An 18,336-nucleotide genomic window follows, 5' to 3' on the forward strand; every position below is an offset into this window, starting at 1 on the left:
CTGTTTGAAGCCGTGCTAAACGAGGTATTGCTGTATTCATATCCAAACCCCTTCAAGGTAATAAAGATATAAATATGGATATAAAAATTTGATTTGATCTGAATTTTTATGGCACATGAACTTAAGCCAAGTGTGCCAAGTTGAAGATGCAAAGATATGAGGTATTTTTATATAGATATACTGTAAGTGTATACAGGCAGTTCTCACTTTATGAGGTTTTTTTTTTTTTTTTTCAAGTATCAAGTACCAACAAAATCGAAAATATGAACATTAATTGCAAAAAATGAATGTCAAACATTCATAAATACCGCATTTTAAACCACGCGCATAGCTATAAAATATAGCGTACCCCACTTTACAATATTGATCTGTTACCATCATATCGCAAAAATATAGTAATGTGAACCCAATAACACATTGTTTTTGGTAATTCATTCCACGACCTCGGAAGTTCAAATTTTCACTATATAACTCCCTAAAAGGTTTTTATAGTGTAAGTTGTATTAGTTACCAATTCAAATCATTAAATGCACTACACTTCCATCGTTATCATATGTTCTGTTATAAGAACCAATTCTGAGTGGCTTTGTGATATTTCTCTAAAGCACATTTTTAGAAGTCACAACCATAAAACAATAAAAATAATTTCAACTTTCCAGTTTATTGGGCTTTCCTGTTACTGCAAGCAATTATAAATGACTAGTAAACTCGATGTTATTGCATTTAACAGGAGTTAACAGGAGAGACTGCTTCTACAGGGATGGGATACACTTAAATAGAAAGGGTGCAAGAATTTTTGCTGATGCTGTCGAGGCAGTGTTAGGTGGGTCGGAAAACTGCTAGTTGGGGGGGATACAAGGACTAATAGATTAACAGTAGCCACTGGCAGAGGTGGAAGTGATTCTTGCACTGCTTCTATTCAAATGAGCAGAAGTCTGAAAAACAAGATGCAGGATATTTCAGAGACTGCTGGTAGTCATTGCGTTACAAGTAAACACATGGGTTGTGTTAGGGTAGCTAAGAATAGAAACAGGTGCATGTATACCTGCGTGTACACCAATGCTAGGAGTTTGGTAAATAAATTTGATGAATTTGAGGTATTGCTCAAAACATCAAAGGCAGATATTGTTGGGATATCAGAGACGTGGTGTCACACAGATATAAGTAATTCGGAACTGGAATTTGGGGAATACAATGTATATAGAAAGGATAGACAGGACAGGAGGGGAGGAGGGGTTATGCTATTAATTAAGAAACACATAAAGTCAAAGGAAGTGAAGCCAGTTGACATCGATGGACAGGGCAGTGTCGAGTCAGTTAGGTGTGACATAAGCATAGGGAAATCAAAATTGAGAGTAGGAGTGTGCTATAGGCCTAATGACTCTGATGAGTATAATAATATATTGTACAGGGAAATAGAGTGGGCCAGTAAATCAGAGAGTCTTATAATGGGGGATTTTAATTTCCCAGATATTGACTGGAATTTGTGGATTGGTCACTCGCACACTAGCAAGGCTTTTGTGGATTTATTGGATGATTGTTTTCTACATCAGCATGTTCGTGAGGCAACAAGAGGGAGCAATACTCTTGATCTGATTATCAGTAGTGATTCTTCATGCATTAAGAACCTGCAGATAAATGAACCACTAGGTGGCAGTGATCACAGTGTGTTGAAGTGGGATTTACTCAAGGAGGTAACTACCATCAGAGGTAAAGGGAAGGGTTTTTGTTTTCGTAAAGGCGACTATGATGGTCTGAGACAGTATTTAAATTCTATACAGTGGGACCAACTGATGATGTTACCAACAGCAAACTCAAAATGGGAAGCATTCAAGGAACTAATCTTGGTGGCTACCAGGCTTTACATACCAACTAAGAAATATTGTTCAAGGTTTAGGCCTAAATGGTTGTCAGATGGACTAATGAGACATGTGGCAGAGAAGAAAAATGCATGGGATACATACAAATTAATGGGTGACATGGAAGCCTATGATAGATATAAGTTGGTCTGTAACCAAGTCACAAAGGAGATTAGGCAGGCAAAGGCAGACTACGAAAAATCCTTGGCAAAGGATGCAAAGAAAAACAGAAAGGAGTTCTTTACATACTTGAACTCGAGAAGGAAAGGGATGAATCAGATTGGTCCACTGGATATTGATGGTTCAACAGTTGAGGATCCTGCTCAGGTGGCTAACAATCTAAACGAGTATTTTGCATCTACATTCACGCATGAGGAGTTATTCAGGAAGGAGAATGATGTAGGTAAAGTAAACATTGGCAGTGAGCTGGATGATTTTGTAATAACTGAGAGGAAAGTGGAGGAGAGATTGTTGAGGATAAACATAAAAAAGGCACCTGGGGTGGATGGGATCTATCCAGTTATATTAAAGGAGGCAGCAAAGGAAGTATGCAAACCCCTAGCCATAATTATGAGAGCTTCTTTGGACTCAGGGGAGGTACCCATAGACTGGAGATGTGCAAATGTAACCCCAATTCACAAAGGAGGATCAAAGGCTGACACAGGTAATTATAGACCTGTTAGTTTAACTTCTGTTCCAGGTAAATTAATGGAGGCACTGGTTAAAGAAGCACTGCAGGATCATCTAGACAAGAATTCAGTTATAGCTCAGACGCAGCATGGTTTTGTTAAGGGCAGGTCTTGCCTGACCAATTTGATTGGATACTATGATGTAGTCACAAAAGAACTGGATGCAGGGAATAACTTTGATATTATATATTTGGATCTTAGAAAGGCTTTTGATACTGTTGCACATGGAAGACTGCTGCACAAATTGGAGCAGTGTGGCATTGGAGGCAAATTGCTGCTATGGATAAGGGGATGGTTGAGTGGCAGAAGACAGAGAGTGGTAATCAATGGACACTGCTCAACGTGGACTAATGTTATTAGTGGAGTTCCTCAAGGTTCAGTGTTGGGTCCATTGTTGTTTTCGGTGTTTATGAATGATATTGATGATGGGATATCAAGCTTAATGTCCAAGTTTGCAGATGATACAAAGGTTGGCAGGGTCGTTAAGGACACTACTGACGCTATGCTGCTGCAACAGGATCTGTAAAGGTTGAACAGATGGGCTGAGAGGTGGCAAATGAAGTTTAACATTGACAAATGTAAAGTACTACATATGGGTAACAGTAACCCCAGAGCAATGTATCAACTCTGCGGTACTACACTGACAGTGGTGGAGAATGAAAAGGACCTGGGGGTAATTGTGCAGGCAGATATGAAGTTCTCTGAGCAGTGCAGACGAGCTGCAAGAGTAGCTCATGGTGTCTTGTCAATGATATACAGGAATTTTTCTAGCAGGGATAAGGAGGTGATTATTCCCTTGTATAAGGCAATGGTTAGGCCACATCTTGAGTACTGTATACAGGTCTGGAGGCCTCATTTCAAGAAGGATGTAGAGCTGCTGGAACGGGTCCAGAGAAGGGCAACAAGATTAGTAAATGGAACAAAGGGTTGCTCTTACGAAGAAAGGCTTAAGTTTTGCAAATTACAGAGTCTGGAGACTAGGCACCGGCGAGGTGATCTGATAGAGGTGTATAAGGCTTTGAATGGTTTGAGCATGCTCAATGCCAATGGGATTCTTCATCTTTCTCAGAATAATCACCTCAGAGGGCATAAATTCAAATTGAGGAAGGACGGATGTCGGACAGATGTGCGGAAATTTGCCTTTGGCCAGCGGGTGGTTGGTTGGTTGGTTGGTGGAACCGACTTCCATCACTTGTTGTTGAAGTTGATAGCCTAAACAAATTTAAAGCTCAACTGGACAGGTATTTCGAACGAACGGAGGGGTGAAATGGGAGAGGGTTTTTTTTTTTTTTTTTTTTTTTGGCTGATGCTGAATAAGCTTGCTTTCTTGCATCATATGCCTCTACTAATGCTAATGCTAATGCTAATTTGTGAAAATACCAATAGCTGGAATTGTGTGGGTTTTTACGTTATTATGGTGAAATATGTTTCCCTTTTACTGAAATCTTCAATTGTATAAAAAACAAATAAATTTTTAGAATCTTCTCTTCATTCCTTTTTTATTAAACTTCGCATGGAGTAAACTTGATACTCCATGCAAATCGTGTTAGTTACAACTTGTTTGTTCTGTTAAAAAATGCTTATGCGTGTTATTGAAATTTATAAAGAAAAGAGAAGAGAAGATTATCTTGGAAATAAACGCCTCTTGAAGCATTTCTGAAGAAGACGACTCCTTGTGAAAGAAACCAACCAGTGCCGAGCCAATAATAAGTGATCAACGAGTGTGCATTTAGTCAATGATGAGGATGAAGAATAAACATTAACATTTATAATTCATAAATAATAATAATTATTATTTTTATTATTATTATTAGCCATATGGTGCAAGGAAGCCGAGGCTTATGCTGCACCAGTCAAAAAAAAAAAAAAAAATTCCCAAGTTACCCTGAGAGAGAGAGAGAAGTCAGAAGTAGAAAGGAATCACCAAGAAAGAGAAGAATGATGATATCCAGCTCAGGACTCTGGGTGTGCCATGCCCATACTTACCACATATGAGCAAAAGAACAATGGGCCCAACATCGAACCCTGGGGAACTCCACTAATAACATTTGTCCACGAAGAGCAGTGTCCGTTGATTACCACTCGCTGTTGTCTCCCACTCAACCATCCCTTTATCCGTTGTAGCAGCTTACCCTTGATGCCATACCTCTTCGATTTGCATTTGCATTAGTGTAGTACAACAGTATCAAAAGCTTTCCTGAAATCCAAGTATATGATATCAAAATTATTTATGACATTCAGTTTCTTTGTGACCATATCATAGTAAGCAATCAAATTGGTCAAACAAGACCTCCCTTTGACAAACCCATGTTGTGTCTTAACTATTACTGCAGTCTTGTCTAGATGATCCTGCAATGTTTCTTTAACCAGTGATTGCATTATTTTCCCAGGAACACAAGTTAAACTAACTGGTCTATAGTTACTTGTGTCACCTTTTGAACTCCCCTTTGTGAATTGGTGATACATTTGCACACCTCAAGTCCATGGGGTCCTCCCATAAATCCAAGGAAGCTCTCATAATTATGGCTAAGGATTTGCTTACTACACCTTTTCTGTCTCCTTTAATATAACTGGATAAAATCCCGTCCACCGCAGGTGCCTTTATTAGGTTTAACTTCAACAATTTCCCCTTCACTTTGCTCTCAGTTATTACAAAATCACTTACCTCCCTGTTAGAGTTTGATAAACGTCTGGCACTCCTGTAATTGAATAACTCCTCATGTGTGAATGAGGAGTTATTCAAAATACTCATTCAGTATTTTGAATAAGTCAGAATGATGAAAAATACTCATTCAATTTATCAGCTACATGAGCAAGATCATCAAGAATCAAACTATCTATGTTAAGTGGTCCGATCTGATTCATCCCTTTCCTTCTGGAGTTTACATAAGTAAAGAACTCTTTGCTGTTTTTCTTTGCATCCTTTGCCAAAGATTTCTCGTGATCTGCCTTCGCCTGCCTAACTTCCTTTGTGACTTGATTACAGACTAGTTTATATCTGCCATAAGCTTCTGTGTCACCTGACACTTATATGCATCCCATACATTTTTCTGCTCTGCCATGAACCTCATTAATTCATCTGATATCCATTTAGGCCTAAACCTTGAACAGTATTTCTTAGTTGGAATGAAAAGTCTAGTAGACTCCAAAATTAAGTCCCTGAAGGCTTCCGCTTCCCATTTAGAATTCAACATTGGTAACATCATCAGTTCATCCCACTGTACAGAATTTAAAAACTGTCTGAGATCCCTGCAGTCACCTTTACGAAAGCAAAAGCTCTTACTTTTAGTCTTGATGGTAGTTACATCTTTAAGTAATTCCCATATCAGTACACTGTGATCACTGTCACCCAGTGGTTCCTTTATCTGCAAATTCTTAATGCATGAATAATCACTGGTGATAATCAGATTCAAGTGTATTACTCTTTAATCTGATTATCAGCCTCTGGTTGCCTCTCGAACATGCTGCTGTAGAAAACAGTCATCCGATAAATCCAAAAAAAAGTCTTGCTAGTGTGCGAGTGACCAACACACACACAAGTTCCAGTCAATATCTGGAAAGTAAAAATCCCCCATTATAAGATATTCTGATTCACAGGCCCACTATTTCTCTGCACAACTGCTCATTATACTCATCAGATTCATCAGGCTTATAACACACAACTACTCTCATTTTTCCTTTGCCAGTGCTTATGTCACACCAAACAGACTCAACATTGCATTGTCCACCAACATCAACTGGATGCACTTCCTTAGATTTTGTGTTTCTTAACTAACAGCATAACTCCTCCTCGCTTCCTGTCCTGTCTATCCTTTCTGTACATATCGTACTCTCCCCAAATTCCAATTCTGCACCGCTTATATCTGTGTGACAACACATCTCTGATATTCCAACAATATCTGCCTTTGATTTCTTGACTAGCAAGCTCATCAAATTTATTAACTATACTAGCATTGGTGTACATGCAAGTATACATGCACCTGTTTCTACTCTTAGTTACCCTAATACATCCCATGTATTTATTTGTTCCACTATGACCCCTGGACATCTCCACTGCCTTGCTTTCCATGCTGCTGCTCATTCTAATAAAAGCAGTGCAAAATCACTTTTGCCTCTGCCGGCGGCCACTGTTAACCTTTTAGTCTGTGTATCCCCCCCCCCCAAGCTAGCAGTTTTCCGACCAAGCTAACACTGCCCCGATAGCATTAGTAAATATTCTTGCATCCTAATATAATTTTAAGTATATTTCACCAACTGCATGTTGAAATGACAAAATAAAACGAAAGCCAAAATTTGATAACTTTATAATTAAGCTTACAATAAATTACTATTTACAGTGGATATAAAACAATTAAAATATCATAAAATACAATAAAATATCTGAAGCTTTCAAAGGCTCCGCCTTCTTTCTCAACAGTATGCTTTTTTACTTTACAGTGCAACTTTAAATACCTGCAGGTTCACGGCACATGTCACGTGATTCGATGGCATGTGCACTGTTCTCGGGCGTGTCGGAACCGGAAGTGGCTCAGGAGTGCGTCAGGTGGAATCGTTTATCCCCTCATCCCCTCGGAAGTGGCTCGGGAGCCACTTCTAGTTCCAACACGCACGAGAACAGTGTGCGTGCCATCGAATCATGTGACATGTGCCGTGAACCTGCGGGTATTTAAAGTTGCACTGTAAAGTAAAAAAAGCGTACTGTTGAGAAAGAAGGCGGAGCCTTTGAAAGCTTCAGATATTTTATCACTTTTAACCTGGTATATTTTATTGTATTTTATGATATTTTATTTGTTTTACAGATATTTTATCGCTTGTAACCTGGTATATTTTATTGTATTTTATGATATTTTAATTATTTTATATCCACTGTAAATAGTAATTTATTGTAAGCTTAATTATAAAGTTATCAAATTTTGGCTTTCGTTTTATTTTGTCATTTCAACATACAGTTGGTAAAAAATACTTAAAATTATATTATGAATATACCCAACCCCAGAGGCCTATTTGGAGAATTCTTGCATCCTTTCTATTTAACTGTACCCCATCCCTGTAAAAGCAGTCTGTCCTGTCTCCAGTTGCTTCGATTTGCATAACGACTCACTGTCATAATGTTTTGGCTCATCGGTGTACATTATTGATGATTTTGATTGAATTTGTTTAGACCATAATATCTCCCTTACTGTAAATTTCCCTGCTGGTAAATTTGTTATATATCATTGACAAAAACCCAGATTTGTCATAGAAGCCTAACCACAATGCACAGAGAATTTCATGTCTGACTGTACCACCCAAATGGTATGTTATTCTGGGGTTTCTACTGCCCACATACAGGGAAGATGACAGTTTGGATGTGTTACAGGCCAATTGATTTTGAGGTATGGCAAAAATCTCTTTAGTCAGATTAAATGGGCTAGTGAGTATGATGTCTCGTTGTGGGCAACTTAACCTGTCTCTTATAGATTGGAATACGGTAAAAGTTTTTTTGAACCAAATGGATGAAGATTACATAACCCAAGATGTCTGCAAGAGTACAAGAGGGTCTAATATCTCAGATCTGGTTTTTTACACTAAGGAGCATTACTGAATCAGAAACTTGACTGTTTTGGGGAAAGGAGCAATATCATGCATCACAGATGGGTGAAAAACCTACTATGTGGTCAAAGGTAAAGTTGCCATGCATCAAAACCAATATGATCAAAGGTAAAGGAAGGGTTTGAATTTCAAAAGAGGGGAATATAGTGGAACAGATATTTATTCCTTGGGCTTGATTATCTGGAAAAACTACTGTATGGTATCAAATGCAAATATGCTATGGGAAAATATTCAACAATTTTATCCTCAAAGCCACAAATAAATTTGAACTAGTGGTCAAGTTCCATAAATTTAAGATGCCATAGTTGATAAGTATAAAAGTTAAACTTAGCAAAGGAAACAAGCATGGAATAGTTACAGAAAACCATGAGTCTAAGTTGCATTAGAAGATATGTAACAAAGCCATTGTGTGGGTAAGACAGGCAAAAGCTGATTATGAGAAAGAACTAACAAAGACAGGGAGTTCTGAAATGCAAATACAAAAATGAAGAAAGTAATTCCAATAGGTCCATTAATTGATCCCAGGGAAGGTGCATAGAAAGTGTAGAAAAGCTAATGAGTTGAACAAATATTTCTCAACAATATTCACAGTCAAAAGCAAACTTGATTCTCTGGGGAATTTTAAAGAGTCAGATTGCTATAAAATAAATGATTTAATGATCTGAAAATGTTACACTCACATGTTGCGGCTTACAAGTGAGTATACTAAACCACTGGGAATAATAATCAGAGTGTCACTAGACTGATAGATCCCCAATCCATAAAGGTGGTGCTATAATGAGGACTTTAATAATTACAGGCTAGCAAGTTTGACTTATGTGGTAGGGAAGATCATATCATGGTTAAAGATGTGATTCAAGACAATTTAAACAAGAACAGCATCTTCAATAGATCCCAACAGAGGTTCATTAAGATGATGTCGTGTCTGACCACTCTGGTAAATTACTGACATTAAAGTTAAGTCATTAAACAGTGGTTGAGGTAGCAATTTTTACATTATACACCTAGACTTCAGTAAAGTTTTTCATATCAACCCTCATGAAAGACTCCTATATAAACTAGAACAAACTGGGATTACTAGTAAGATCCTACATTGGATAACAGGACTCAGGACTTAGTGTTGGGTTCCCTCCTATTTTTAATTTTCATAAATGATATTGACAAGGGTATCCAAAGAGATAGGCTGTCAAAGTTCGCTGATGATTTGAAGGTAGAATGTTAACCACAAGATTGTTAACTCAGATTGTTAGCCACCCTTCAGTGGTTAATAATCCGAGCCAGTCCAAGTTGCTTCAAAAAGACTTGCTCAGGTTACATATATGACCTGAAAAATAGTAACTATAGTTTAATTTTCCTGTCCATGATTTATAGGACTTTCGTAATTAGCAAGAAGAATGTCATTATCCCTCTATACAAGAAATAGTTATACATTTGGTGTATTACTGTATAAAGCAAATGTAAGAATGCATTTAAAATACTGTTGTCAAAGTATGAAGAATGCACCTAAAAGAAAAGATAGAGCTTCTTGAAAGATTCCAAAGATACACAACCCAGTTAGTGAGATCTGCAAAAGGGTGCCTTTTGAGGAAATTAGGAACTTTAGAGGGACCCGTGATTGAGGTTTATAAAGAACTGAGAAGCGATAATAATGAAGGAAAATTTTTCACTGTTATATATAATTCCAGATTATGAGTTATGTATTCAAATTATGGGAAAGAGGTTTAGATTGTACTGCAGAAAGTTTTCTTTTAGCAAGTGACTGTTAATTACTGGAATACATAACTTCCATCTGTAGCAGAGGCTAACATCACATAGCTTCTTTTTTTTTTTTTTTTTTGTGCCAAGCACAATAAAGTGCCTTCCTTGCACTAGATCAGTGGTTTTTAACCGGTGTGCCGCAACAACATTCCAGGGGTGTCACGTACTTTGGGTTTTCATAATTAATTATATTATTGTTTTCATAATTTAATTATATTATTGTAATAAATATCATATAACATATATATTTTTTAATATTATATATATATATATACAGAGAGAAAATCAGATCAAACAGGCAGAAAATTGAGTAGGGGTGACGCAAAATAAAATAAATTACTTAGGGGTGCCATTATTAAAAACCACTGCACTAGATGGTTATAACTAATACAATAGTCAAAGCAGAGGTAACAGTAGTCTCATGGATTTTAACACAAAATCTATAAGACTAATATCATTGGTATCCGTCTCTCATAATCCAAACAGCCTTTAAATCTGAGGGGGAGGGAGGGAGGGAGGGAGAGAGAGAGAGAGAGAAGTAAAAATTCAAATCAAAGAACTATGCTAGCAAACCAACCTTACCCTAAAGTTCCAAATTAGATCTGGCTTAGTGTGATCTTGATTAAACTGGAAATAAAACATTGTCCAGTTTGCTTCAGATTTAATTCTTTCTCTTCTCTTCCTTAATACCACAGGTTTTTGCATTTTGTCCTACAAAATTCATAACATTTAAGAATTAAAAAAAAAAAAAAAAAAAAAAAATTGATGAATGCAGTTAGAAAATAAAAAAATAGAAAACTATTCTTGTCATATATTTTATAGGCCATACTACAAGCTCAATAGAAGGTTTACAATCTGGCATACAGAATTTAAGAGAAAATTGCATTCTAAATAACACTAAAGACCAGGGAGTATCAAACACAGAGCTCACAGGTTCACAGTCTATATTTATATAAAAATGGTGGTACTTTAATTTAAATAAATATTCATAAATTATACAAATCTTTAGGAGTGTTTCTATTTAGGAGCTCAAACATTCTTGTACAATGGCCAGCACACTAAAATATTTCACAAAAATAAAAAAAATTATACTAAAATAATTTGTTCAAATATTTCTTTCAGTAATGCAGCACTAGTGTACAAATGCACCCATCAGTGCACCCATCAGCCACCACAAATTATTAATAAAGCAGAGGAGCCTCCTAAATTTTACATTCCTAGTTAGACTTATGACAGGTAGTCAAATTTTTATTATTATTATTAGTAGTAGTAATAGTAGTGGCATATGATGCAAGAAGGCAAGTATATAAAGCATCAGCTAAAACAGATTAAAAAATAATAATTCCTACGTCACCTATCCATCATCCCCTCCAAAAATTTATCTAGTTCTTCCTTGAATTAATCCAAACTACCCACTTCCCAATATCAGATGGAAGTTTGTTCCAACAAACAACCACCACCCTCTTGCTGAAGGCAAGCAAACCTCCACACATTTTTCTTGAACCATTCTTCCTCAATTTGAATTTATGTTCCCCATTGTGTGTAGTCTGAGCAAGAAATGCCATCAGCATTGAGCTTGCTCAATCCATTCAGAGCCTTAAACAACTCAATCAGATCACCTTGCAGTTGCCTAAATCTGCCTCCGGTTACTGCAAATTGCAGAACTGAAGCCTTTCTTCCCTTCACCAATTTCACCACTTCTCTGCACCCATTCCAGCAGATCTACATCCTGCTTAAAATGAGGCCTCCAGACCTGCATGAAGTACTCAAGAAGTGGCCTAATCAATCCATGTACAATGGTATCACCACCCTATCCCTGCTAGCAAAGTTCCTGTATATCATTGAAAAACCTCATGGGAAGTTTTTCAATCCGCAGAACCAGTATTCTTGAGTTTGGAAAGAAATCTACTCACTGTCGACTCATTACAAGACACTAAGCAATATTATGGGAAAAACATCCTTCCTCGCGGAAAGCAACAATAGCACTCTTTCTTCATGGCATCAACTGCATGTAACTTGCCATCCTGACACAAGCAAGGAATGATTGCAACTCTTTCAGAGCATGCTTATACAGCCGAAAGTAACAGCTGATGGAATATAACGTCATCATCTACACGTGTCAATCTTAACTGATGCAATCTTAACTGATTGCCATGTTCTTATATTATTCAGATGACAATTACAATTTTAAAGAGTGATGCACTTTCTTTGAATGCCAGAGTATGTGCAAATGCATCCCCAATTCACAAAGGGGGATCTAAGGGTGACACTAGTAATTACAGACCAGTTAATTTAACTTCAGTTCGGGGGAAAATAATGGAGCCACTGGTTAAAGATGCATTACAGGATCATCTAGATAAGACTGCAGTAATAATTCAGACACAGCATGGGTTTTTTACGGCAAAGTCTTGTCTTACAAATTTGATTGGTTACTATGATGTGGTTACAACGGAAATTTTTGCATATGTGGTTACATGATGTAAAAAAAGTTTGATATCATATACTTGGATTTCAGGAAAGCTTTTGACACTGTTGTGCATGGAAGACTACTGTACAAACTGGAGCAGAATGGTATTAAGGGTAAGTTGCTATAATGGATAAAAGGGTGGTTGAGTGGGAGAAGACAGAGGGTAGTAATCAATGAACGCTGCTCTTCGTGGACTAATGTTATTAGAGGAGTCTCCCCCGTGGTCCGATGTTGGGTGTTGTTTTGTATATTTATCACTGATACTGGTGAAGGTATATCAGGCTTAATGTCAAAGTTTGGAGATGATACAAAGGTTGGCAGGGTTGTTAATGACAGTAATGGCAGTGTGCTACTGCAACAGGATCTAGAAAATTTGGGCAGTTGGACTGAGAAGTGGCAACTGAAGTTTAACATTGACAAATGCAAAGTACTGCACATGGGCAGAAGTAACCCTTAAGAAACGTACCAACAGTGTGGTAATACACTTAGGGTTGTAGAAAATAAAAAAGATCTGGGAGTAATTGTGCAGTCAGATTTGAAGTTTTCTGAGCAATACAGACAAGATGCCAGAGCATGTGATAGGGTATTGTCAATGATATACAGAAATTTTACTAGTAGGGAAAAGGTGATTATCCCTTTGTATAAGGAAATGGTTGGGCCATGTCTTGAGTACTGCATACAGATCTAGAGGCCTCAGTTTAGGAAGGATGTAGATTTGCTTGCACATGTACAGAGAAGGACAAGATTAGTGAGTGTAATGAAGGGATTCTCTTACCAAGAGAAGCTAAGTTCTGCAAATTGGGGCAGCTGGAGACTAGGCACTGTGAGGTGATCTGATCGAGGTGTATAAGGCTTTGTGTATAAGGTGTATAAGGGGTTGAGCATGCTCAATTATGATGGGATTCTTCCACTTGCACGGATTACAAACCTAAGGGGGCATAAATTCAAATTGAGGAAAGATTGGTCCTTGATGTTGTCACAAACATTCTCTCCGATACACCAGACAAGCTATACCTGGGAGTCTAAAATGCTGATGGAACTGATATTCGGGTGACAAGTCAAATCAAGTTGATCCAATTTCGGTGAAGTCCAGATGGTCTGTGACAGCCAAATCCTCTGAGTGTACCTTCCCGATGGTGGGACTATTAGTAATCCTGGGTGGTCATCAACAAGCATACTGTGGATGACCACCCACGTGTGAACCAACATAAGTAGGGGTTGAGGTGGAATGCCGCCTCTATGTTACCAGGCAATACTAGGTGGTAGATTACTATCAACCGGTGCAATACCACCACTTTGCTTCAAGTGGTGGAACCCATGCTTAGTCTCCAGAGCTAAATTCTGGTCAACCCTTCCCCATCTCTTCCATCATGCAGTGTTCCTTGCATTTCGAGGGTACAGCTCTAAAACTGTGTTTGCAGGCCAGCCCCTAGTTAGTACACTGGACTGAACCTACTGGAAACTCTTTGGGATGCTTCAGGATCAGCTAGTGTATAATCTTCCTGCCTATACTCTGCCAAATAGTGACTGAAGGGAGTCCAAGTAGTGTGTGTATGCGGGGGGTATTGTCGAGGCCACGTTATGTCAAGGATCTGGGTATATTCTTATCATGTGTATGTAATATCAAAAATTTCATACATCATGTCCCCCCCACACTTTTCTTACTATTCAAAACACCGTGAATTGTCAAACTAATAGAGTAAGCTTATCTGCGAAAAGATCTAAGCCTCCCAAACACTTCCTAGTTCATTTCACAAATATATGTGATCTCAGTTCTAATCTTAATGATGTCCATTTCTACTTGCAGTCTGCTAAACCACATGTACTTTTTCTGACAGAATCTGTTATCGATCGATTCAGCTACTGGTCATCTCAGTTGCCCAAATTATTCTCTGTATGATTCCTTTCGACTCAAAGGTGGTACTTGTGCATACGTCCATTCCAATATTCCTTGTCAGAGACTTGGTAATTTGGAATCTCCATTTTTCGATCTTCCCTGGCTTAAAATCTCTCTACCTCATTCTGTCAAATTTGTCTGTTGTCTCTACCGGTCTCCCAACTCCACTAATCAAGTGGAGCTCTTTGATTTCCTCTCTTTGCAACTTGACTTTCTCCAGTCCAACTTTCCTAACAGTGAATTAATTTTCCTTGGTGATTTTAATGCAAACAACTCCAGCTGGCTTCCATTTTCTAGTCACACTGGCCCAGCTGGTCGAGATGCTGAGGCCTTGCAATTACTAATGATCTTGCACAGATTGTTCATTTACCTACAAGAATATCGAACAATCCTAACCATACAGCCAACACGCTTGATCTTTTTTCACAAAGTGAAAAAAGATCAAGCGTACTTAGAAACCGCGTACTTAGAAACCCTTCTAAGTACACGGTTGAAGTGAGTGGTCCTTTAAGCGTCTCAGATCAATCAGCTTCAACTTCTCGAATATCCACTACCAATTGCTTAAATGCTAATCTCCAGGTAATTCTCCAGTGAGGCAAAGACAACTTAGTTGATTTCAATGCTTCTAAAACTCATTCTTGTCTTATATCTCACAAAAAGGATTCTTCTACTCCTATGCTTATCTTTGGTGACACTCCAATTTCTAGGCAAGATGATATAGCTCTTTTGGGGATTACTCTGACTACTATTCACTCTTGGCACAAGCACATTACAAATATTGCCTCCTCTACATCTAAAAAACTTGGTTTTTTCTTTCGTTCTCGCCGTTACTTTTCTTCCAAACAGATGTTCTGTACAACTCGCAAATCTGCCCTACCATGAAATATTGTTCCATCATCTGGGGCGGTGTCCCCAAAACCTCTCTCAAGTGTCTAGATACCATTCAGAAGAGAGCAGTTAGGTTAATTAATGACTCATCTCTAATTGGGTTCTCTCCACTCACTGTCTGATAGATGTACTTTTCTGCTGCATGCTTTTTCTACAGATACTTCCATGGGCACTGTTCTTCTGAATTGGCTTCTATAATTCCCGCTCTCTCTCTCTTTCAAAATAATCAAAACACGTGCCGCCACCAGCCAACATCCATTTAATGTCCAACTTCAAACTCACAGAACCAAGTTTTCATATTCCTCATTTATTCATTCAACTGCCGTTTTCTGGAACAACCTTCCTTCATATGTATTTCCTGAAAATTACAGTCTGCAGAAGTTCAAGTCTAATGACAACAAATATCTTCTCTCGTCTTCTTAACCTCCAACCTAAGCACGGTACTAAATACTATAGGTTGAAATATCTCACGTCTTTGGGGTTTTCATTTAAAAAAAAAAAAAAAAAAAAAAACAGTTATAGAAGAGATGTGCGGAAATTTGTCTTTAGCCAGTGGGTGGTTAATTGCTGGAGCAAACTTCCATCCGTCGTTGTGGAAGTTGATAGCTTAAATAAATTCAAGGAGGGAACTGGATAAACTTTGAGGGAATGGTAGTGTGAATTTTTTTTTAATTAATCTAATTTTTTTTTTTTTTTATTTATTTATTTATTTATTATTTTGGGTGAGGCTACACAAGCTCATACGCTTGCTTTCTTGCATCGCATGCCTCTATTACTATTATTATTACACTGACAGCAACAGGATCTAGAAAAGTTGAGCAGATGGGCTGAGAGGTGGCAACTGAAGTTTAACATTAACAAATGTAAAATACTGCCTATGGGTAGCAGTAACCCCAGAGTAGTGTATCAACTGTGTGGTACTACACTCAAAGTGGTAGAGAATGAAAAGAACCTGGGGGTAATTGTGCAGTCAGATATGAAGTTTTTTGAGTAGGGCAGATGGTCTGCAAGAGTAGCTCATGGTTTCTTGTCAACAATATACAAGAATTTTTCTAGCAGGGATAAGGAAGTGATTATCCCCTTGTATAAGGCAATGGTCAGGCCTTATACAAGGGGATAATAATGGCCACATCTTGAGTATTGTATACAAGAAAGGAGGCTGGATTTTAGGAAGGATGTAAAACTTCTGGAATGAGTACAGAGAAGGGCAACAAGATTAGAGAATAGAACAACGTCTGGAGTCTTGAGACTAGGAATGTATGAGGTGATGTGATTGAGGTGTTTTGAGGTGTTTAAGGCCTTGAATGGTTTGAGCAAGCTCAATGCTGATGGGATTCCTTCTCTTGCCCAGATATATCACCTGAGAGAACATAATTTCAAATTAAGGAAAGACAGTTGCAGAAAGATGTGCAGAAATTTGCCTTTAGCCAGCAGGTGGTTGACTGTTGGAACAAACTTCCATCGGGCATTGTAAAAGTTGACAGCTTAAATAAATTCAAAGCAAAACTAGACAAACATTTGGAGTGAAAGAATGGATGAAATGGGAAGGGCTTTTTTTTTTTTTTTTTGGCTGATGTTGTATACGCTTGCTTTCTTGTATCATATTCCTTTACTAATTCTAATTCTGCATATGAGTAGAAGTAACCCCAGAGAAATGTACTAACTGTGTAGTACTGCACTTAGGGTGGTAGAAAATGAAAAAGACCTGGGAGTTATTGTGCAGTCAGATATGAAATTTTCTGAGCAGTGCAGACAAGCTGCCAGAGTAGGTCATGAGGTATTGTGAATAACATACAGGAATTTTGCTCGTAGGGTAAAGGAAATGATTATCCCTTTGCATAAGGCAATGGTCAGGTCACGCCTTGAGCACTGCACATGGGTCTGGATGCTTCATTTTCGCAGGATGTAGAGTTGCTTGAGCAAATACAGAGAAGGGCAACAAAACTGGTGAAGGCAACGAAAGGGTGTTCTTACCAAGAAAGGCAAATTTAAGTTCTGCAAATTACAGCATTTGGAGTCTAGGCAATTGCTAGGTGATCTGACTGAGGTGTATAAGGCCTTGAATGGGTTGAACAGGCTCAATTCTGATGAGATTCTTCCTCTTGCTCAGATTACAATCCTGAGGGGGTATATATTCAAATTCAGGAGACATTTATAGAATAGATGAGCAGAAATTTGTCTTTAGCCAGCTGGAACAAACTTCCATCTGTAGCTTAAATAAATTCAAGAAGGAACTGGATAAACATTTAGAGGGACTGGATGTGCAAAATTTTTTTTTTTTTTTTTTGGGACTGATGCTACATAAGCTTGCTTTCTTTAATCAGACCTCAACTACTACTGTTTTATTTCTCAGTTGGCACAAACTAAAAAAATCATACACTGAGTGGACAGAAATCATGGGATACCTAACTAGTAACGGGTAGGCTCACCCTTTGCCCAGATAAGGGTAGTCACAGGGCAATGAGTCCACTAGTTCACGAAAGCATTCCACATCCATGCTTGCTGCATTGCTGTCCATAATTCCGTTGCATTCCTGGGTGGAGGATCCAAAGCTTGAACAGACCTTTCCACAGCATCCCAAAGATGCTCCATAGAGTTCATGTCCAGTGAACGGGGCGGCCAAATGTGGTAAAATCTGCAGAATGCTCTTCAAACCATGCTCTAGTCACCATGGTTCTTTGGGGAGGCACATTTTCCTGCTAGAAAAGTCCATTGCCCTGTGGGTGCCCAATGACCATGAATGGATGTAACCTGGACCATTCAAAGATGCATCTAGATGTACCAGAGATCCCAATGTGTTGAACACGCCCCGACTATCCACCTGCCTGAACATTTGTATAGCTTTGTGCCAGATATGCATCCTCCCATCCACTTGAAATAACTGGAAACGTAACTCATTGGACCAGGAGACTGGTCTCCAATCATCCAAGGTCCAGTGCCGATGTTCCTTCGCCCACTTGAGGGTAGAGCCATGTGTCGTGGTGTTAGCAATGGGACTGTAGTAGGTCGGCAGCTCCCATAATCTACTGCAGCTAATGATCACCTGATGGTAACGTTTCTGGCATCTCCCTTGTTGAAGTCGGCAGTGATTTTTGCCACTGTCACTCTCTGGTTGCCTGAAACAATGCGAGACAGATGTTGACGGCTACATTCATCCACCACCTTTGTCCTTCCACAGCGCTGACC

At 38.4% G+C, this 18,336-nt stretch overlaps 1 protein-coding gene across 1 annotated transcript in view; it reads right to left on the minus strand.

Moving 5' to 3' along the window:
• Positions 1–18,336, minus strand: part of Rme-8 (receptor mediated endocytosis 8) — a 699,549-nt gene that overhangs the window by 462,914 nt on the left and 218,299 nt on the right. The window contains exon 21 of the mRNA XM_090387774.1: positions 10,481–10,609. Within this exon, the coding sequence (XP_090243900.1) occupies positions 10,481–10,609 (129 nt within the window). The remainder of the gene's footprint in view (positions 1–10,480; positions 10,610–18,336) is intronic.

This window comes from Mastigoproctus giganteus, chromosome 13, assembly GCF_048544385.1.
Source record: "Mastigoproctus giganteus isolate SK-2022 chromosome 13, ASM4854438v1, whole genome shotgun sequence".
Taxonomy (NCBI): domain Eukaryota; kingdom Metazoa; phylum Arthropoda; class Arachnida; order Uropygi; family Thelyphonidae; genus Mastigoproctus; species Mastigoproctus giganteus.